Source organism: Vipera ursinii (genome assembly GCF_947247035.1).
Source record: "Vipera ursinii genome assembly, chromosome: 1".
NCBI lineage: Eukaryota > Metazoa > Chordata > Lepidosauria > Squamata > Viperidae > Vipera > Vipera ursinii.
In genome coordinates this window covers 25,671,612-25,694,933 of record NC_139512.1, presented here as the reverse complement: position 1 = coordinate 25,694,933, position 23,322 = coordinate 25,671,612, and the positions used below count along the sequence as shown (strand labels likewise).

Sequence of the window (23,322 nt, the reverse complement as noted above, 5' to 3'; positions counted from 1 at the left end):
GGCAGGGCAAATGGTCACCAGGTCACTTGAAAGCTGGACCTGAACTTCCAATCAACTCCAGTGGTTTATTAAACTGTACTGGCTCCCTGTATGCTTATTGTATAATTCATATTAGGTAGGTACATCTTAACTGCTTTTATGTTTTGAGCTTGGTAGTGATATTTTAAACTTACTACAGTACATAATTGATGTGTAGCTTGTCCTTGAAGTGATCAGAGGAACTCAGGCGTTGGACAGGATTATGTTTGGTATTAGCAGTTCCCAAAAGGGGTGTTTGTGTGTTAAGGCCAGTCTGATTGCAGCAGTCAAGCCAGCTTCGGGTGTATCTGGGCATGAATATTCAGTGGGTCCTCAGTTTTTCTGACTTAGGACTTTTCAGTGAGTAAAAATGACAGCCTTTGGCCATGTGCAGTTGGCAGGGTTTATTTGCATGACAGCCAGAAAGTATTTCAGATAATTTCTGTTTGAACTGGGATGGTGCTTATAAGCAGGAAATGATTCCATCAGTTTTCCCGTCCCCTTGCTTGTCTTGCTGGTAGAGGTTGCAATCTTGTACAGCGTTGCTGTGGTTGCATGGGAGTTCATCAGTTTTCATCAACCTTATGTGAATATATACTTTTATTGACATTAATGAAACCCAAGTAATGAAAATCTAGAACTCATTTTCAGCCATGTAGCTGTTCCATAATGATTGGCACATGTGATGTCAGGTCTTCAGGACTATAAATAGGTATATGTTGTGAAACTGTCCATTCAGAACTGAGCATGTTCAGTATTGACTGTCTGAAGATATAGTAGGTATATACAAAGGGGAAAGGCTGAATGGAAGATGGAGTGATGGAGCTCTTAGCAGGAGTCCTTAACTGCAATATTTTGCTGCGGAGTCCTTGATGCATTTGAATAATGCATTAAGTTAACATTCCACAGTGTGGTTGCAGGCCAGATAGTGACCAAAGCCCTTCTGGCTTAGCTTGGAATTGCTTGTTCCTGATGAAATGCATGGATATTCCAAAATAAAGATCTTGGGCGCTGGCTGGGTTAACCAAAACGGACTGTACACACTGTATAAATATTCCTGATTTTCTTCTTTTCTGTGCAGGCAAAATTGGAAAATGGATCCAGTATGACTGATGTATTGCTGTAAGTGAATGCAAAATGCATGGATTATAGTGTAATTATAAGCGTATCCGACACAAACATTTCCTGTTGCGTTCAGTGGAGCTTATTTGCAGTAAGTGGGTGCAAGATTGCAGCTTTAATTTGCCCTTTAGGCAGAGGAAGATTTAAAAGACTTTGGGGGGAGTAAAGTCTTGTGATCTTCATCCTATCTTCCTTTTTGACATCCCAAATGTTTCAAGATCTTAGCAGAAAGAATAAAACACATTTTAAATGTATGCATTTACAAATAACCATTGTAACTCACTTTCCATTAAAAAAATCCCTAAGTGGAGTATAATAAATAAATGCAAATGTATTTATGGATTAAAAAAGGACAGATGCAATAACAAGTTGGAATGAACTTAAGGGTGAACTTGTGAAAGTGATGTGGATGGAAATGACTATTATCCTGTGACATTGTGAGTTATTTGAATGTGATAGCTGGTGGAACACAGCCATTCCTGAGTGCCAGATAAAAGCAAATGTGGAAAGAAAGAGAGAACAGGCCCTGCTTGGGTGTGCTGTTGGACTGGATCTTAGAATTGGGAGTCAGCACTTCCTATCCAGGCACCCAATCCCTGTCTGATCCAGTTATTTTACTCTGCATTGTGAAAGCATCCATTTGCCAGATGCTCTGACATCTGCTTTTAGCTCTTCCGCAACAGGTGATTTTATAGTGTGTGGCTCCCTTCATCTTCCCATAAACTTTTGCTATCTTTTGTTGCCAAATACTCTTGTTGTCTGGCTTCCTTGCAGTTTTCAGGTGACCCACATGAAGATGGAACTTTCCCTCGTTGTCCAGGGCTTTGCAATTGCGGCATGTGTATGCTGTGCAGTGAGGTACTGGGGTTTATTTCAAGCTTAAGTATGTCCAAATTGGATATTTATCTGGAGACCCAGAAAGTTGGATTGAATCAAGTTTCTCCCTGACATATATATGTCTGGGAGATGATAGAGTTTGGTGAAAGTGTTTACATATAGTTTATGCACACATATACGCTTTTATGTGTGTACAAGTGTGTCAGACAAATTTATTGTAGAAGACAAAGTCTTCAGGATTGTTTTCATATACAGTTGGTAACCCTAGATTAATAAAGTGGGGAAGAGTTTGCCCATGCATGCAGATAGATGTAGATTTATCTGTTCTTAGATTGGAGTATGGGATCATCTTCAATTCAGACTCAATGTTCTTTTTGGTAAATTCAGTATATTTGTTATATTCAATTATTTTTTAAAACAAAACTAGCTTTTGAAAAAACTTGTTCATTTATTTACTTTAAATCAATCATTCCCAGCTCGTGTCACTGCCATAGTTGGGAGTAACAGAAATATAGTACAAACATACCTAGAGGACACTAAGTTGGAGAACAGCTGTGTGTGATTTTATTTTTCATGATATGTTCCAGTTACTGTCACTGGTGTTCACCTCTCCTTTTAATTTGTATTATATGTAGAATAATGTAAGTAACGGGCTTTATTCAGTTTGCAATTTCTTGTTGCATGTGTAAACTGTCTTTATAAAGTTTTCAAATTATATTCTTTTCTCCACTTTAGGCCAAAGACAGAGAAGTCACAGTTGATTTGGCTGTTTGCATCAATGTTATTGACATACTCTTTCTTCTTTGCTTGGAGGGCAAATCTGGATATTTCAAAGCCCCTGTTTAAGGGGGTGGTGAGTTTGCTTCATTAAAAGGGATCATTTTAATTTAAAAACAAAAGTGCGATTATGGAAGGAAGTACCGTGCATTTTAGAAATGTACTTTCATTTTACAGATTCATATTCAATGTTATTGTAAACATCATTCAAATGTTGTTTAAAACCAGGAAACACATAAATAAAAAGTACTTTTATTCCAAGCTAAGATATTTGCCTGTTTGGCCTCAAATGGCCTCTCCTCGCTCACAACATTTCACTTAGGTCTCTGGCAGAGAATGCTCCTGCGTTTTGGTCCTCTTAGTGGGAGGAAGCTGGAAACCGGATGGAAGGTGGTGTTGTAAACCACCCAGAATCACTTAGGTTAGATGGGCAGTGTAAAAATTTAATAAAATAAAAGCACCTGTACTGCATGACTGGGCTACATCCTCTTCAAAATCCATAATCCCCTAGAATAGTGTTTCCCACTTTGTCAATTTCAGGGTTTGTAGACTTCCACTGCAAGACTTCCACTGCCAGGATGGCCATTTATAAGAATCCTGGCAGTTGAAGTCCATATCCCTGGTAATGGCCAAGGTTGGGAAACACTGCCCTGGAAGCACCATATCCTCAAAAGCTGCATTCATAGGCGTGGGAAATGTTGGGAAAAGGGCAATAAACTATCACTCTTCCAGAACACGACAAAACCACAATATTTTCTTCAACAGGTTGAGCGATTCTGGATGCAAAGCAATGCAGTGACTGTCGTTCTAGCTGGCTTTGGCTTCTCTTTACTCTTTTGTCTTGGTGAGATATTTGTTGGAAACAGCAGAATGATTTACCGTTTGGAATGGCTTCTGGCAGCTGTTTTTGTTACTGCTCAAATCTATTCCAATTACAGGTAATTAACAGGGAGACAGCAGTTAATAATGTTTGGTGGACTGATCAGTAATGTCCGTATTTTTTTTCTTCTCCAATCCCCAATATTTACGTAGAACATAGAACTTCTGCTATCCTCCGTTATCTCTATAGGTTGTGGTAGGCAAAGTTTTACCCAAAAGTTTCCAGCTGGGGATTTGATTCTTGAACTTCTCTATCATATTCCTATTTTGACGATGGTAAGGACAACCAGTATAACCCACTGAGGTTAGGAAAGAAACAGAATGTTTTGGAACCAAGAACAAATGGATGTTGTATCTTGGGAAAAAGCATCTAGTCTTTCTGTTTGGCACTTACAGAAAGAGAGGTTCAGATCTCACACAGAGAGTTTTCCTTTAATTGACTCATCAGTGAAGGCAGGAGGTCTGCTTCTTCAGTTTCTGAGAGTCTGCATCCTAAGCCCTTGTATCCTAATATTAGCTCTGATTAATGAAACTTCATGTCAGTCTTACTTTCTTGGTAGTGTTCTAATGCTAGGGGCTTGGTGCGGTAGAAGTTTGGAAGAGTAAGCTGTTGAGTAAAAAGGGCTACCTACCCTAGGGAGGATTCCTAGTCATAAAATGGCTACTATAGGCAGAAAAAATGTGCAATTTATCAGCAAGCAAGTAGGCAAAATTTCTGTATCTTAGTTATTTTTGTTCCTAAGTAGTTGGCTCCATTTCCAAACAAGTTTTTGGGCTATCACCATAGCTTTTTAAATCTTTAAAGAATGAATTTTTGGTTTTTGAATTTCATTTGAAAATAAAGTGATGATACAAGAATGTTGGTGCTTTGTTTTCTGCTTGAGAGGGGGATTGAAATCTGGTTACACAATGCTTCAGGTTTAACACTATCCATTGCAGCATACCTGAGGTATCTGGCGGCCCATTGTTACCATCAAAGTATTTTCAAGTTCTTCCTTTGTGCATATCATCCTTCCTTTCAAAGACTGCAGTTGATGTAGCTACCTGGGGATGGACTGAAAACAAAATATTTGCTCGATAGGTTGACAGATCTCTTTCTTTGTTTTTATTTTCCCTTTTGAACCAGTGTCTGTGACCAAAGTAGCAACAATGTTGTTGACCGGTTTGCCATGAATCTTTTGTCCTCCATGCCTCCAGATGCCATAATCTTGCTAAGAGGGGACCTGCCTGGGAATTCTCTTCGCTACTTGCATCATTGTGAGGGCATAAGACCTGATATCACCTTAGTTGACCAAGAGGTCAGTAGAAAATAACCTAGTATCATGGAATGACTGCAAATCAGAAGTCCCCATTTTGAATTTTGCTTTTGAAGTCCCCATGGAGATACTAGATAGAAGATAACTCAGTGTGTCTTAGCATCTTTATTCACAATTGAATAGAAATCACCATAGGATAATGCTGTCTTTTGCCAATTTCTGTTTTAACATATTGCATCTGTTCTGGGTCATTGGTGAATTGTGTTTTTCTGATTTATGACTGTGCTTCTTGTTCCAAGAACATTATTGTGCAACTAACTGGGCCCTATAGAACTGAATAATTGAAACTAGCCTCTGGGCTAGTTTCTTGCTTCCAAGGGAGGAGGGGAGCTGGCAAAAACAGAAAGGCAGGTTCAACAGCTGTCAGTCTTCTCTGAATGCTGCAGTGAAGGAAAGCCGGTATGTTGCACCCTACAGGAAAAAATGTAGAATACTGTTAAAAGAGATTATCAAAATGTTGATAGATGGGGCAAAGGCTGGGGAAGAAATGGTTATAGTGGAGGCTGGCTAGCGACAAAGGGAAAGGAGTGTGCCCACACCTCTCAACAGTTCCCAAACTCACCTCCAATCATACCGATAGGTTTTTGCCTTCAAGAAAATGGGTAATAAGGTCTGGTGACAGTTTTGCAGTACTGCAGGCTAACTCTGCCAACAATCTGGAGTTTGATCCTAACAGGGCTCAAGGTTGTCTCAGCCCTCCATTCTTCTGAGGTTGGGAAAATGAGGACCCAGAGTGTTGGGGGCAATATGCATTGTTTACATTATAAACCACACATAGAGTGATGCATATAAGTCTAAATGCTATTGTCGTTACTATTTTATGATTTTTTTAATTTGTTAAAATATTAAATATTTCTATTTATTACTAGTAAATGCTACCCACATTGCAGAGGTGGCTCTGGGTCAGGGCTCCCCAACCTTTTGTGTAGCAGGGACTGGTTCCGTGGAGAGAGGTTTTTCCGTGGACCAGTGGGGGTGCATGGTTTCGCATGCTGCCTGCATTCTGAGGATGGGGCTTTGCTTGTTCTGGCTTGCCCGGTGACTGTCCACAGACACGGGGTTGGGGACCCCTGTTCTAGATGACTTGCAGTCATACAATAAAAATATGATATAAAAAATTAAAAGAATAAATAGACCATAAATTTAAAATTCAGTTTTCATTCAGTTTTAAAATCACCTTGAGGCTTTTGTTAGGCAATGTCAGAAAAAAGAGGGATAGCACGACTGTAACACAAATGCATCTTAAAGGGACGTAAGCCTGTTCCATTGGTAGGCTGGAACGAATGAAAAATGTTGCCTTGCAGGCAAAGACCATGATCTAGCTGGAGCGTGATCATGAGAGGACAAGGCTATAGTTACAGCTGCCTGTTTGCAACACCACTACGGTCACTTTTGCTAGTTGTTGTTGCATAGTACCATAAATGCAGATAGCAATTTGCCGACAACAGGTGCCTGCCCTCAAGGAACTTATCCGTGTCTAAGCCAGCATTCTCCTTCTTTGTAAAGACCAGAGATCTGTTGGGACTACAAATCCCATATTCTCTAAGCAACGTGGCACAACTGTGGCCATTCTGGTTGAGGTAGGGTGGTAGGCAATTATAGCCCAAAATGTCAGGAAGATACCAGATTGTTCTTCTGCTGTGAGTACTTAGGGAGAGACAGATGTGAGAATGTATGTGCATGAATTTCTGTTCCCTATACCTTCTTGTCTTCTGAAAGTCAGGGTGAAGTAACTAATCCTCTGCAGATTATTCAGACTAAGGTTCCCATAGCCCCTTTTTGACAAATGTGACCTATTAAAGCAACCACACCATTTTTCAGACTCAAGGGGAAACCAAAAGCTGCATGCAGATGTGATAAGCAGCAGAGAGGTGTTTTCTTGTGAGTGATCTGAAGTATTTCCAGTGCAGTCACAAATAAAACTTACCAATGCATCAAATGTCAGAAAAACAATTACCAAAAAAGTGGAATAAATGGAAGATGACGTTAAACAGTGCAAAGTGATTAAAGTTCACAACCCTGTCCTCTAAAAATAATTAAAGATACTTTTGTGCTACACATGAAGTGGTTCTTACGCTCTAAAACCCAGGATCACCTTGCCTTTAAATGTGGTTCACCTCTTCTCCAAAGCAGGCTGGGAATATCAAAAGAGAAACTTTGGGTCATGGTACGTATGAGATGTTATTCTACTTGGTTCATAGATGTCCTACAGGAAAGAATTTGTTCTCTGTGTGTGTTTATGTGTGTGTTCGTGTGTGCATCCGTGTGTCTAGAGAGAGCAAGGGAGCGCAGGCATATGTGTGCTGGCGGAGGAATGGTAGAAAGAGTAGTATGTAAATATTTTAAATAAATACAATTTCTCCCATGTGCTAGATGATGACTTACCATTGGTATTTGCCAAAGCTGGCTAAACATTTACCCGGGGTCACTTTTCCTGGAGACCACTGGAATCCTGTAGAAGGGCCATTACCTGATGGAACAACCACATTCAACCTTCATCATTTCCTCAAAGTAAATAGACAGTAAGCATTTCTTTTCACCTACTAGCATACAGACACATGTGCACGCATGCCTAAATGCATACCTGCCTTCTTATTCCCTGCCATGTTAAACAGTGTTATACAATGTGCGTAAAAAGGAGTAAGTGATGTAAAGTCAAGCATATGAAAGACTTGAGACAAAAATAAAAGGAAACATAGCTAGCCTTAAATTATGTTTACTCTCACTTCTGTATAACAGTGAGGACCATTTTTATATGTAGCCATATATGGCCATTTTCATTTCTTCACAATAGAATAGAATACGCACTATCATCCTTTGTTTCAACGTCTGCATTTAAATGCTTAAACATTCTTCCATTCTACCAAGGTATACAAATTCATCTACTTGCTTGTTTATTACCATGTATGCATAATTTGCAGTAATTCATTCCATTTTCCTTGACAAATTTTGATATAGATAGTCCTTGATGTGGCAGTCTAAGGCAACAGCCTAAAAACTGGGAGAACATGAGTTCTAATTCTTCAGTAGGCATGAAACCAGCTAGCTAGCTAACTTTGGGCCACTCACACTTTCTGCAGCCCTAGGAAGAAGGCAGTGGCATACCATTTCCCAAAAGTCACCAAGAAAATGCATGGACTTGTCGAGGCAGATACTAGGTGTCCAGACTGATTCGAAGGAAACCCCCCCCAAATAATATACAATATTTTAATATTCATTTTTGCACCAGCAACTAGGGTGGCGTATGCAGTCAGTGCTCACACAGCCAGAGACAAACAACAAGTACGCTTTTGTGGCTACTGGTAGGGCAGGTGTGTCTCTATGTACAAGTGAGAAATTTATCAGTATTTTGTTGGAGTGTGGTGCTAATTGCATGGAGTACCTAGAGCTTTGCTAGAAGCTAATTTGATCTAATGGTTAAGGCACCAAGCTAGAAAGCAAGAAACCTTGAGTTCAAGTCCTCCCTTAGCCATGAAAGCCAGCTGGGTGACTTTGGCCTAGTCACTCTCTTAGCCCAGCCCACTTCACACAGTTGTTGTTGTGAGGAAAATAGGAGGAGCAAGATGTGCTGGATTTATTCACCACCTTCAGTTATTTATAAAAATAATAAAGATGGGATATAAAAAATTAAGGACCATTATTAATTAGCAGTATTGCTATCTTGTTGTTTTTTTATGGTAACTTAAAGCAATTGTGAACACATCCAATCTCATCTTCTACTCAGTAAATTATTCAATTATTGTTCAATTTCTATAGCCGCCCATCTCAGTCAATGACTCGGGATAACTTACAATTAAAAAATAATACATTGGAAATAAAACATGAAAAGCATTTTAAAACAATAGAAAGATCCATATTAAATATAGATGGCAGCCAAAATACTTGGCCAGTTAACAATATAGCCAGGAAGCAGGGCCCTTAACACATTCAACACCCCAGCTGTAGGAACAAAGCCAGGTTTATAGAGCCTTAGGAAAGGCTAACCAGGGTAGTTGGAATAACAGGTGGCCCACAGTCAGGTAACATTTCTTATTCCTAACCTGTTGCTCTCTTGGAACAGATTCAGACAAGGGCAGTGAGGATGAGCAGAAAACTAAAATTAAAGTTTTGTGATGGGGCTGGAAATAATTAGTCTTGAATTACTTAGTTGGTGGTTGTTTTGAGAGTATGGACGGATATCACACAGAAAAGGGCTAAGACCTGTATTCTATAATTTCAAACAAAGAATAATTAATTTAAGTTATAGAAGGAAAAAAATCTAGTTGAATATTAGGGAAAAAAGCCCTGCCAATAGTAAGATCAGTTTGATCAATTACTCTGAGAGATGGAATATTCTTATCACTGGTGATGTGCAAGTAGAGAATTACTGGGTTGTTGCTTGAAGCAAAGGGTTGGGTTCAGTAGCCTAAATGGCCTCTTCCTGTACTGAATTTCTGTGAAGTCTTGAAGTAAACCCTCCTCATCCTGCACCTAGCAGCTGGACCATGCACAAGATCAGGCAAGTATTTCTAATCAGTTACACAACTGAAACTATTCAACATAAAGCAGCCTTGGTGGAGCAGTGGGCTAATGCCTCCTTAAGTAACACCAGCTGCCTGCAATTAGTGCAGGTTCGCATCCCACCAGGCTCAAGGTTGACTCAGCCTTCCACCCTTCCGAGGTAGGTAAAATGAGGACCCAGATTGTTGGGGGCAATTAAGCTGACTTTGTAATAATGCCGCTTGGGGTGTGTGTGAAAGCCCTAATAAGCAGGCATATACATAGAATGAAGGCTACTGCTATGCTTGTAAGCCGCCCTGAGTCTTCGGAGAAGGGCGGGATATAAATGGAATTAAAATAAAAATAAAAAAATCAGTGCTCCTAGCTTTCTTCATATTAGTTGCTATTAGTGCTATCACAGGCAAGCACCATTGTACAAGTCCGCTTATCTGTTTAATTATTAATTTCTTTGTTGTTGTTTTTTTTTTTTGCATTAGCAAAGACACCTTTGTTTGTATTGGACTCCATGAAGGTGACCCTACCTGGAAAAAAGACTATTCCCTTTGGCCCTGGGGCTCTTGTGATAAACTTGTATCTTCAAAAGTTCCCTTTGATCCCGAAATGTGGATTGAACGTACCCAAAATCTCTATAACTGGACTGAGGAATATGGAAGGTAAGTGACACATAGTTGACAGTAGCTTCTAAAAAGTTGCAAGAAGGGAGTTGGAAGAGCGCAAATGTGAAACCTCCTACCCTTCATTCTTTTTGTCATTAGTGAAGATATAGTGCTAGCATCAAAGGTATGTTTGGTATGGATCCAGAGAGGGTTTGGATAGAATCGCCAAGAGCTGGACATGACTGAAGGGATAACATCATCATATTTGTTCCCATTTCCTCAACTGTATCTGGAAAGTTTCAGTTATCCTGTTCATGCTCTGTCTTTGGGGGACCTCTGTCTGTTCTTGCATATCAACTTACCTGTTTCTTTTTAAGGTTTGACTCATCTTCCTGGGAATTGGTAGCAAATGAAGAGATGTGGCAAGCCAGGTGAGAGGCTGTTCCCTTCCCATGTTTCAGAAAAGGTCTGAAAGAGAGGATAATCATATCAAGCTACATACAAATTAATTATATTGCACATTGTAGCACTGAGCAGATAAAGCTCAGAGGAAGCATGTTGAGAATCTAGGAAGCAGAAGCTGGTGTCTAGCAGAAGAATGGAATATTACCTTGAGTTAATAAATTAAGACAATTGTGCCCTTCAGATGTTCTGGAGTACAACTTCTAATGCCATACCCAGTAAACACCAGTTTAGTATAGTAAACTAGGATACAGTCATTCCATGGGGAAGTAGTATCCTGCCTTCTCCTTCATGGATGTCAGTTGCTGTTTAAAGAATATACAGCTCCCTTCTGTTTTTCTTTTTCCTCCTAGGATGAAAACAGCCTTCTTTCTTTTTGACCTTGCAGAAACTGGTTCCCCATCTGTGAAAGAGAAAGCAAAGCTTTACACACTTGCTTATAAGGTGAGCACTTTCCACTTTGGGATAGAAAAGATCAAGCTGTCTATATGTTTGCGCACTGATAACTCCTAAGTCTGGGGCAGAAATCATTAGTAATTTTGCAGTACGTAGTCAGTGCAGTCAAAAAGTGGATGCAGTACGAAACTGGCTATTCACAAAATGGGTGTCGGGGTAGGTCAACCTTAACGCACCTGTTTAGACCAATGTTTTGATGTGTGAACTTTAACTTCCAGTATTCCCAAGCCAGGTGATGGCTGGGAGTTTCTGGGAGTTGAGATCTACATGTCTTAAAATTGTCAAGGTTGAGAAACACTGTACTAGGTTATTGTGATGCTCCCTTTCATCTGAGTGGGCCAATTACCATGCCCTCAAACATCCCTGAAAGTCATTATTTTGCTAGGGGCTGAGGCTTTATAGCAGACCAGCTTCCCATTTAATTTTTTTTTGATAAATAAACTTTATTTAAAATGTCATTTGGGCACCAAGGGATGCGCCTGCGGTCTGGGTGCTATCTATCCCAGTGCTTATATGGTTGATTACTGTTGACCTTTCCACTGGTTCCAATCATCAGATCAATTTATATAATATCGTACAGCCACAACCAGTCAATCTATTTCCATCTGTCTGGCCACTAGGCATAAGGCTGGATTGGTATCTTTTTCTCCCTGCCGTCATCTGCTTTAGGGCTCTGAATAGGGTATGATAGCTGCAGGACCCAATCTGGGTCAGTCACAGGGACCAGAGTTTTAGTCTTCCAAACTTTCAGACTCATGCTGAAGCCCATCCTCAGGGAACTTCTCTCTAGCAAAGTCTTCCTACAGAGAGAAGTTCCCTGAAGATCGGCTCCAGCTTGAGTCCAAAAGCTCGGAAGACTAAATTGCTGGTCCCGGTGACTGACCCAGATTGGATCTTGCAACATTACCCTCGGATACGTATATTTGCCTTCATTCGTGAGGGCAATGATAGCTGCTTCTACCTCACTGCTCTTGAGTGCTACCTCTAGATAGCTGGAGAGGTTCTCCTTCAGTTTGCCCCAGAACTATGGGACCTTTTCACTTTCTTGTGGTAGCAAGCCAGGTGCCACAGCTAAGCTTACTTGGGAAGGTTAGCAGACTAGTGGGATGGCAACTATGAAAGTCCACTTAAGGTAGTGCCTTGATGTTCCTCTACTAGAGTAGGACCTCATCTTACAACTTGTAGAACCAAGCAGAAGCAGGAAGGTATTTCCAATGATCAAAGACAGAGCCAGAGCCTCTTTCATGGGTGATTAGCTAAAGAATAATATCACAGCAAGTTTTGTATGTCTTCCCCCCCTCTTGAGAGTTTTGGTCGTGCTTTGCTACCTGCAGGTCTTGTAACTGTGTGAATATGAAGAAGGACTGGTGTTGCTTCTGTATCAGTAGCAACTCAAGTGCATGCACATTTTTCTTTCCACTCTCCCATGTTTGAATAATGATGACCTAGGAATAAAATTGATACAATTTAGAGAAATAACCCAAGTTCAGTTCTTTTGCTGTTTTCATAGGCAGAATGGCTCCACTAGAAATAAAACACATCTTCAGTTCATTTTTGCTTATCCTAACCCTTTTGCTCTCTAGCTTCTCTCTCTTACTTCTCTCTTCCAGTTTACCTTTCAGATTTATCCTTGGGATTATTATTCTTTAGTTTCCCCCTGAGAATCCTACATCTTTATTCCTCTTTTCAGTTGGATGACATCAGAGCAGTTTGCCCAATCATCAGCCGCACACATGAAACCTCTTAGCTCAAATCCTATACACACTGACTGGGGAGTGCTTAGCAGGGCTTATTTCTGAATAGAAATGCAGAGAGTTGCATTTCATGGTTTAAAACATATGCTCATAAATGGTGTCCTATTTTTCTTCAGTTGCAGAGACTTTATTTTATGTAGATGCTGTTTATGCCATGCTTGACTGCTTTTAAAAAAAATGAGCAAATATTTGTAATACGGGGAAATGATATATCTGAGAATTCTCTTCAATCCTTGAACCGTCTTCTGTGATTTACAGCTGTACAAGGAAATTGTAAACACGTATGAAACTCATCCAGTGAACTGGCACAAAAATTACGCTATTGCCTGTGAGCGGATGCTGCATCTTCACCCAGCAAGGGAAGACCCAGAAGTGCTACTCTTAGAAATCATCAAACACTTCCGCCTTTACTTGGAGAAAGCGGCAGATGATCCCCAGCAGAGCAGTATTTTGCAAGCCATAAAGCATATGAAGAAAGAACTTCGGCAACTGAGAAAAGTGCAGAAGGCATCGAGGCAACCAGCGTAGGACGTGTTGAGCTCAAGGAAAAATCTGTTGGAAAGGAAATGAAGAGTAAGAGAAGGATTCCATAGACGGAAACAAAGCAAGCTAAAATATCAGTGTTTTAGATAGGGGGAAAAGACTAATCAAGAGAAGGGTTTGTTGGTACAGAGAAGCATAAACACAGGTTGGGGGAAATGAATTGGGATTTTTCTCTCTTTTGATGTTACAGTGTGGGGGGGTCATTAAATGAAGAGGAACGTTGGAGATTCTAACTGAAACTTCTTCACACAGTACATTGATCATGCAGAATGAAATATTGCAGGCTAACTGCCCATAGTCTGCAGTTCAATCCTGACTGGCTCAAGGTTGATTCGGCATTTTTATTCTTCCGAGGTTGGTAAAACAAGGACCCAGATTGTAGGGAGCAATATGCTGACATTATAAACTGCCAGAGAGTGCTGTGAAAAGCACCGTGGAGCTGTATATACTGTAAGTCTTAAGCGCTATTGCTGTTGATAATTTGCTTCCTTGGTTTATGGCTGCCAACTACAGTCAGGTCTCCCTTGAGGTCGGCTCTGATTATAGGATACATTGTATTGTTTTCTTGTCAACAATATGGAAGCTGTCTTCTTCAGATATGGTCCTTTAACTTCCCAATCAATAATAAATAAATAAATAAATAAACCTTTATTGTCAAAGTACAACATGTTTACATTGAGATTAGCTGAGCCTCCCCCCCCCCGTGCTCTCTCCCACCAACACAGTGACAACAAACCCTCCATCCTACCACACCATGTGAACCAACTACACCACACACTGGCCTCCCAAGTCAATTCTGCATAAGATTATGTCCCATTTAAAAGCCTAACAGCCCACGGATAAAAGCTATTTTTCAGCCTGTTGGTACGGCTGGCTATATTCCTATATCTCCTACCGGATGGTAGGCGAGTAAAGAGATACCGTCCAGGGTGTGAGTCAGCCTGAGAATCTTCCTCACTCTTCCAAGGCAACGAGCCCTGGCGATGTCATCCAGTGGTGTCAGGGAACAGCCCACAATGTCTTGTGCTGTGCTCACTACCCTCTGTAATACTTTCCTATCCGCGGCTGTCAGACCAGCATACCAAACCACAATACCATACGAGAGGACGCTCTCTATAGTAGACCGGTAAAAGAGGGTCATTAGCTGTTGTTCTACCCTGTTCTTCCGCAAGACCCTAAGAAAGTGAAGCCTCTGTTGGGCCTTTCTAGCCACCTGAGTTGTGTTAACTTTCCAGGTCAGATCTTCACAGAGGTAGACTCCCAGAAATTTAAAGGAGGAAACTCTCTCTACACATTTCTCTCCGATGTGAAGTGGGGCAGGTTCCTTCTTTTTTCTCCAGAAGTCTAACACCATCTCTTTCGTCAAGTGCACAGCCTTGGCATTTACTTGGTGGTCTCCCATTCACATACTAAGCAAGGTTTTTTTTTTAAGAATCAGGTATGTTTGATTAGGCACTGTCACTTGCTGTGAACATGGCTACCAGATGGGATAAAAGGACACAAGGCAGATTTATATTGACAGAGAGTTTGACCAAAGGCTAATAGTTCTGATTACTTTTGTCCTCATACCAAGCTTGGAGCATCTCAAAAGCATTCAGTTGAGTACTGTTGGGAGTACAATGTTGGACTTGAGATGTCTCTGATCTGACCTAGCAGGATATTCATATGTTCTGTTTGATTTATCCATTTGTATATGTTTATGTGCTACTATTTAGTGATAACATCACAGTCAAGACCTTAATAGCAAAAACTGACCTGATGAAATTGGCCTTTGATAATAACAGAATTCATAGAAGTTAATGGAAGTTTTTCCATTGTTTGTGTGCATCGCTCAAACATCACAGTGTTTATTTTAGAAAAACAAATGCTCATTTCAAAGATCAGACATGTCTACTTAGGACCAGCTTACCTCTTGAGAGCCAGTGGTCTCTGTACCCCCAACTTCTTTTCATAAGATAAAATTTACACTACATGCATCTTCTTCTGAATAGATATGATCTGACTAGAATTAGTACTACAGGCAATCCTTATCTAGTGACTGCCTTGTTTAGCAACTGTTCACAGTTAATAATGGTGATGAAAAAGTATCTTTGCAATCAGTCCTCACATTTACAATTTTCACGGTCTGTAAAGCAAAAGACAGCTGAAGTAAGATCATAAGCAGAGATGTGGTTTCATTTACTGACCTCTTCACTTAATGACCAAGTTGCTGGTCCCAATTTTGGTTATTTAAAGACGTCTACATGTACTCTAGTCACCTCAGAAGTAGATTACTGTAGAAAAATTCAAAAGGGATGGACCATATTTTATAAATTGAGTATATATTATGAATACCAAAGGTCTCAACTTCAGTCACCTACATTTCTGCAAGAAAAAGCAGAGGTGCAGCTGATAGGAATTATATTTCTGTCAGATTTTAGAGGGCCCTTGATAGTAGTTTCAGGTATTTAAAATAAGTTGTGAGGGGGGTGGTTCACAAACTATAATGAGAAATTGGATCACTTCTTACACTTCTGAGGAGAGCTGTACTTTCACCCTGTTTTTTCTACTCAAAGTGCTGATTTTGAGCATTAGAATCCTCTACCTCTATCCTTTTTGGACCAGATAACTTTAAGGACTTATAATTTCTATATAAACTTCTCTGATTTCTGAGACCTTCCTTGAAAGATCTGCCAGTTGAAGTAAAATACGCTCGAGATGGGGTATATCCGAACTTGGAAACCATGTACAACTATGTGAAAATGGAAGTGTGTACTTCCAGTCATAATGTTGTAGTTCTGCCACAGGAGGGAAGGCAACCCACCAAATGTTTTTTTTTTACCATTGTCAGGTGTCATTAGTGGCAATGCTCTGATAAACATCTTTTTATTGTTCCACACATTTTAACTTATATTGTTCTGATCCAGCTTTGTTTTATTTAAACTCTTCTGTACTTTTGAAGGATGCTCTTGATGTTTGTTTTATTTATATAATACTGTTCTTTTGGATTTACTAGTTGCACTGAGGGATTTTTACCTGAATAACAACATGAACATACATTTAATAAATAAGTAAATTCTTGTATTTCTGGTCTATCTTGTTGAAGTGCTCTTGTTATAGAATACCTGAATTTATTCCATAACTGAACTGATAAAAAATCAAAAATAGTTTTTTGTGCCTTCACTTGCAATCTCATCAACTATATATTTTCTCACGATCATCATATTCTTGCACCAGCTCATAAAAGATGGATTTGCATCATAGAACATGAAAGTCTTTTATAGAAGGCATTTCCATGTAAACAGGATGAGCAAACTTTTCTGGAATATTATGAATTTTTTGCACATGTTAAACATAGCTTCTTGGGGTGTGACCATCACATCTTTTCAGGAATTTCATCAAGAATATTTTTTTTATTTTTTTTATTTTAATTCCATTTATATCCCGCCCTTCTCCGAAGACTCAGGGCGGCTTACAAGCTTAGCAGTAGCCTTTATTCTATGTATATGCCTGCTTATTAGGGCTTTCACACACACCCCAAGCGGCATTATTACAAAGTCAGCTTAATTGCCCCCAACAATCTGGGTCCTCATTTTACCTACCTCGGAAGGATGGAAGGCTGAGTCAACCTTGAGCCTGGTGGGATGCGAACCTGCACTAATTGCAGGCAGCTGGTGTTACTTAAGGAGGCATTAGCCCACTGCTCCACCAAGGCTCTGGGAAGAATATAAAGACCACATTCTTTTGTTCATTAGAAATTATTCCAATAACCATGGCTCAAACAGGAATGATGCCTTTTTATTCTTGCTTTTTTAATTCTCTCATGATAAAAAACTGCAATTTTTTTCTATGTGGATAGCAACTGCTGTTAAAAGGAAATAAAGATTTTTTTTTCTCAGATTCCAAGGAGAATTCCAGCATCCATACTAAAAAGTAAAACTGAAACTATGAAAAGATTTCTTCCCAGAAATCTTGTTTATTACTTGGATATTTATTTTGCTCTGTTCTTTTTAATTCAACATGGAGATATTTTCTAAAGCAAATCTAGAAATTCAGTGTTGCACTTCCTCCAACACACTGTGCACATAGAGAGACCTCTTAATAAGCAGTAGATAAAACTCAATTGCTTAAAACCATGACAGTAGCAAAAGTTAATATTTGTGGATTCATCTAATGATGATCATAGTATATGAAAGACTGACAAAATGCAAGATGAAAAGATGGTAAAAATCATAGAGGAAATGAAGAGAAAAGATGCATATTTTGAAAATTAATAAAGGGAGGGTTTAATAGATAAGAAAGAAGATGTTCTGATCTTAGGGACTGCTCCATCAGTAGAATTACTCAAGAAAAGATTAAACAGCCATTTTTCCAGGGCAGTATCAGAATTCCTGCATTGCAAAAAAAGAGATTGATTAAAAGACCTCAAGGTTCCTTACAACCCTATCATTCTATATTTGCAGTTATGTCTTGGGGCTAATACAATAAAGATGGTTCAATAATACCTGAATAAAAAAGGACTCTAATGTGATTTATTCCATTTGGATCTTCTATAGCTGCTCAATTTGCTCCCTATAAAAGAAATGACCATTGTTCAGCTCTGTATACAGTATAGCAGAATAACAGAATTGGAAGGGACCTTGGAAGTCTTCTAGTGACTAGTAGTCCAACCACCTACTCAGGCAGGAAACCTTATGCCATTTCAGACAAATGGTTGTCCAATCTCTTCTTAAAAACCTCCCGTGTTGGAACACCCACAGCTTCTGGAGGCAAGTTGTTGCACTGATTATTTGTTCTCCTAGGAAATTTTTCCTTAGCTCTAGGTTTCTTCTCTCCTACATTATTCCATCCATTGCTTTGTGTCCTGCTTCCAGGTGCTTTGGAAAATAGGTTGACCCCCTCTTCTTTGTGACGACCCCTTAGATATTGGAACACTGTTATCATGTCACCTCTGTTCCTTCTTTTCATTAAACTAGTATGTTAGGAACAGGCTGGAGTCTCTGAACAGGAATTATACTTGCAGAATGTAAGTTTCTCAGCTGGCCCCCTTTGTCTGCAACAAACTGATAGGCTCAATGGCCAACCTGGTCTGGTACGTGTTTGAAAGGTACCAAACCATCCTGGCAACAGACTGAGAGCTGTTAATTCCATATGGAATGTCTAGATGAGCAGAAACTTTCAGAAGCACTGCCCTAAATAATCAAGGAGAGATAGGGGCTATTTGACAGAAATTTAATTTTGACTGCTCTTGTGTAGCATGGCTCTGCTAAAGACGATCAAATGGAAGGTGAGGAGAGAGGAAAAAAGAGAAAGAGAAAGAAAGAGACTATTCCACTAGGCTCAGTTGCAGAAACCGGTTGCCAAGTAAAGGCATTTTTGCATTCTTCCTCATTACTTTCCTATTTGTGTTTTCACCTCCCCTGTTTGTTCACTTGTAGATCTGGTCCTGTAATTAGCTGCAGAACCTACAGCTTACATTTTGAAAGGGGGGCTTTTCATGGCAAGCTTCCCCCCCTTTTTTCCCTTCTCCCCACCTTCTTTCTCTTTCTTGTGTGTGTGTATGTGTGTGCGCGTGCGTGTGTTTTTATTCCAGCCTTAAATTCTTTCTTTTTTTTTTTGTTACAAGAATCTTTCCCTCCTCACCCCACCTCCGCACATGAACTAAAAGGGAACAACGTTAAGAAATGCAAATAATGGCTCTTTCTTTGATTATGACAGTTAATTAATAGCAACCTGTTTTAATGAATTAAGTCACTCATGGCCCTTCAGCACTTCCTAAGGAGTAGCCAGAATCTGTAGGGATTCTTTCTCCCTTCCAATTGTATAGCGCCTAGACTCCCGAGCTCTATGTAAGGCCCCTGTATAGAAATGTCCGCTTAATGATGAGGGAGGGTTTTCCAGCTTGCCTGCATTCAAAGATCACTGGTGAGCTATTCAGGGGCAGAAAAGGCCCCTTCTCCCCTGGCGAGGAGTAGTCACAGTTCCGCACCATTGTGTTAGCCGAGGTCCTTGATCAAAGGCCTCCTAGTGAACTCAACTGGGCTCTCTTTCAGACGACGGCCATAATTAAAGCCACTAATTCTCTTTTAAAAGTGCTGCAGGATGCCATGTAGGCATCTGTTTGGAGTGCCCTTTGTGATGTCATAAGCTGTTAAGGGCCGGGGAGGGGGCAGGGAGGGAGCTTTTCTGAGCCAGATGCCAGTCACTGAGGTGCTTCATGACAAGGGTCCCTGTGAAGACCTTGACAAGGTCTTGACTGCACAATTCCCAGCCCTGAATTTTTTCCTTCTTAGCTGCTGGGAACCGACCCTCGAAAGAGATCTGGACTTTTTAGAAGGAGATGGGGGTGGAGAAGTGCCAGTTGTGGTGGAGGAGGTGGCATCAAGGGCAGCAGAAAGCTCCATTTTCATCACCCCATCTTGTAGGTATTGATTGGTTTGGGCGGGTCACCCAGGGAAATCCTCTTGCCTTCCCATCCTCCATGGGCTGAAGGTGCCCAGCGGAGCTTGCAGAGTGCAGGGAAGACCCTTTGAAGAGCATCAATGGATGTAACAGTTCAGCTGTTAAGGAGACAAATACATGGAGGAGGCTCATTAATTCCTTTTGGCTGTCTCTGTGCCTTTTGCCCTTTTATCGCAGCCTTATTAGTCTCCTACTCATCTTGAATGGGGAGGGGCTGGTGGGGAAATGAATGGGAGCTGTTGAGTGCTAATTGGAAAAGGCTTTTAATCACAGGCTAAAGACTTTACAGTGACTTGAAAGTTACTTCTGCCTGGGAAGGGGCCCTCCCTACATATACAGAGACAGACAGTCATTTTAATCTATCTACCAAGGCATTATAAAACAAAACTTGATTGGCTTTAAAGGAATCTGTTGGCCTTTAAGGCAACACAAGACTGCTGTTTTGCTTTTAATTGGGTATCTTATGATAATACATTTATAGAAAATGAAGTGTGTGTCTGTGTGTGTGTGTGTGTGTCTGTGTCTGTGTGTCTCTCTGTGTGTATGATTCAGAAGCTGCTTCAGTTGAGATCAAGAGTAGGGTGTACAATAGAAAGAATGGGAGTAAGGTGAAAGAGGTGTATCTCCAACTTGGCTTCTTTATCCTATCTTCCCTGCATTTGTTGGAAAAGTAAGAGGCACGAGGCCTGTATGGCCTCAGCTGACTCAATATGTTCAAACAACTGTGAGATGAGAAACTAACCATGACTAGCTACAAATCTTCAGTAATTATATATAGATTTAGATGGATTTTGCCTTACATGGCATGGGTCCGGAATACCTCGGGGATCACCTGCTGCCGGCATCAACTCCCCTCCGCCCTGTGCGTTCCCACAGAGAGGGCCTCCTCAGGGTGCCTCCGGTCAGAGAATGCCAGCTGGTGGCCCCCAGGGGGAGGGCCTTCTCTGTGGGCGCCCCGGCTTTGTGGAATCAACTGCCGGTGGAGCTCCGGATGGCACCGGATCTCCGCTCCTTCCGGCGCGGGTTAAAGACCCACCTATTTGAACAAGCTGGCCTTCCCTGATGGGGAGTTAATTTGGGTTTAAAATATTTGTATATTTTATTGTTTTATCTTGGGCATTAATTTAATTCTATTTTTACTTTTGTAGTTTTGTATTTTTATCATATGCCCTGTTCACCGCCCTGAGTCCCTCGGGAGAAGGGCGGTATAAAAATTTAATAAAACTAAACTAAACTAAACTATGTATAAGAAAACTGTCTTGTAATCCACCAGGAGATTAATAGGGATCTAGTAAGAAATAAGATTGTGGGTCTTGTGAAATTTAACTTTGATTATTTTTCCTGTAGGTTATCAGATTCAGGATCATCAAGCTTCAGTTATCTTGACATTCAAGTATTTTTCTCTCTCCTGCATTGCTTCTTTTCTCTCACTGTTATTTTTAACTGGAATAGGCAGAGTAGCTACTTCAATCCTGAGAGCTTGCAAGCAAACAAGGATCTTGATTAATGTTATCCGTTACTGGATCTTGATTAATGTTTTCCATTACTAGTGCAGGATAGTGAGTAATAGACTTCTTCCTTTGGGGGGAAAATCACAGTTTCAACTAGAAATCTGTAATAACAGGACTCTCCAATTACCATGATTTTCTGAGGCACAAGAAATCAGGAACCAGAATTATTCAAATGAGTACAAGTTTATTCCATGCTATCCCTAAACAAGAATCTGAACTACTGAAGGTCAAGGCGAATTAGCAGTAGATAAGAGTCAATGGAATTCAAGGGGACTCCAAAGGTCTCCAAACTGATGACGTACTTGATACCCTCCCTCAAGCTGAGCCTGGCCATCTCTTGCAGATTTATCCAGAAACTATGAGAATGTCTCAATAATAACTTCTTGTTATTGGTTTTCATTCTTCAATTTTCACAGTTCCTTGTAAATCTAAACTTGTACAGGAAATGACACAACCCATAATAAAATATTAGGAGATAATTTCCCTTTTGTCTCTGAGACCTGTAGATTTGCCATCCATGAAGCTGTCTCATTTGCCTTAGCTGAGGAACCTTCAACTATGAAGAACTAGATGCCTTCAATGGTTTGTGTAGAAAATGATATCCTGAAATACTCATGTATCTCCAGTGTGTCCCATATTCCAAAATTTCTCATTGACATTTCCAAACTGTTCAGATGACCGCTCTGCATCTTATCACTCAGTCAACTTGAAAGGTGGCTAAAACCTCTGTGCCAGGCGCCCACAGGCACTTGCTTAGCTCTTCCCTTCCCAGGTGCAGAAGAATTTATAGCCGCTTTTTCCATCAGCAGGTAGTGGGAAGGGAAATGAATCTGAAGGAATTCATCATTTGTTTTCCTTCAATTGACATACATTAAAAGTGTAGGTAGGGATAACATTACCAGCCTTGTTAGGGAGACATAGTAAGACTTGACCACAGGAATAGCACAATTTATGCCTGCATACTTTTCAGGAACTGAAAGATACTGTGTTAAGATAGCCACAAGGAAGACCTTGAAAACTTCACTTCTTCAAGAATCCAGAAGGCTGGAGGGGAAAAGATTATGTTAGGAAGATTGCAAAAAGATGGCTTGTGGCTTTCTTATATTACAGGAAATGTCACCAAGATATGTAATTTGGGGGAGAAACAGTGATGGATTTCCAACAAGCAAACTTTCATTTAAAAAAGCAGAGGGACAATGAGGGAACAGAAATGTGGAATGTTTTGCAATGAAAATGGAATTTCTAATTGGGTACAGTACTTATAGCTTGGAAAGTTGGTTAGCATCAATCAAATTATGAAATCGTTCTAATGCACAGTCATTATAAATTATTATTATTTATTTATATGTCACTAGCTGGATTACACTGCAGGTATCCAGGATCCTTTTTAAATTTGAAAAAATGGAATGACTCCTATTTAATTGGGGTTAATTCAGGTTCTTGATAAGCATGGATTGCTTGCCCATTTCTCATTAAATAACCCCCAGTGACTCATGCATCATGCTAAGCCATAAAGCATGATTTCCAAGCACTGTGGCTAGGTCCATCCAACATGCTGAAACCTCACCAAACAACATAATATGGTGTACTGTAATGTGTAAAACCACCGGTTTTAAGGAGCTAAAACTTCAATATACAATGGATGTGTACAAGGTCCAGTTTCTGGCACAGTCAGTTGGGAAAGTCTCTGCTTAGAAAGAGATCTTCTGTTCATCTCAGAAGATAAGACTTGGCTAGGAGAGCCAAAAGGATGACTCAGTTAAAGCCATTTTTTAATGTTTCTGTGTGCCTTTTTGAATGTTTCTTTGCCTTGTCCTTTTACATATACCTCAATAAGCAAATAATATAAATCTGGCTAGATATCAGCAAACATAGAGGGCTGTCATATGTGGATTGCAAAGATGTGAAAATTTGATTGAATTCCTGGACCATCATATTAGCCATACATTATCCATGCAAAAAGAAAAAGAAAAAATGTAGGTTACCATAAATCTTTCTCAAGTTCATGTATGCAAAGTGTGACATCAGCAGTATTCAAATAAGAGCACACTTTTTAAGCGATAATATGCTAAGAAGTAAGTTGTACTATGTGGGAAATTATTGCATGAAA

At 40.1% G+C, this 23,322-nt stretch overlaps 1 protein-coding gene across 4 annotated transcripts in view; it reads left to right on the top strand.

Annotated features, from left to right (window-relative positions):
* The window catches only part of TMEM260 (transmembrane protein 260), a 52,153-nt gene extending 35,830 nt beyond the window's left edge, over positions 1-16,323 (top strand). For 3 of the 4 annotated variants that reach the window (XM_083378188.1, XM_083378185.1, XM_083378187.1), the window contains 10 exons: positions 1,100-1,140; positions 1,915-1,998; positions 2,713-2,830; positions 3,520-3,692; positions 4,760-4,931; positions 7,323-7,471; positions 9,926-10,102; positions 10,423-10,476; positions 10,861-10,951; positions 12,976-16,323. In XM_083378188.1, the coding sequence (XP_083234314.1) occupies positions 1,100-1,140; positions 1,915-1,998; positions 2,713-2,830; positions 3,520-3,692; positions 4,760-4,931; positions 7,323-7,471; positions 9,926-10,102; positions 10,423-10,476; positions 10,861-10,951; positions 12,976-13,245 (1,329 nt within the window). In that variant the 3' untranslated portion in view covers positions 13,246-16,323. The remainder of the gene's footprint in view (positions 1-1,099; positions 1,141-1,914; positions 1,999-2,712; positions 2,831-3,519; positions 3,693-4,759; positions 4,932-7,322; positions 7,472-9,925; positions 10,103-10,422; positions 10,477-10,860; positions 10,952-12,975) is intronic. The other variant, XM_083378186.1, reaches the window with a different exon arrangement.
* The last annotated feature ends 6,999 nt before the right edge of the window (positions 16,324-23,322 follow it).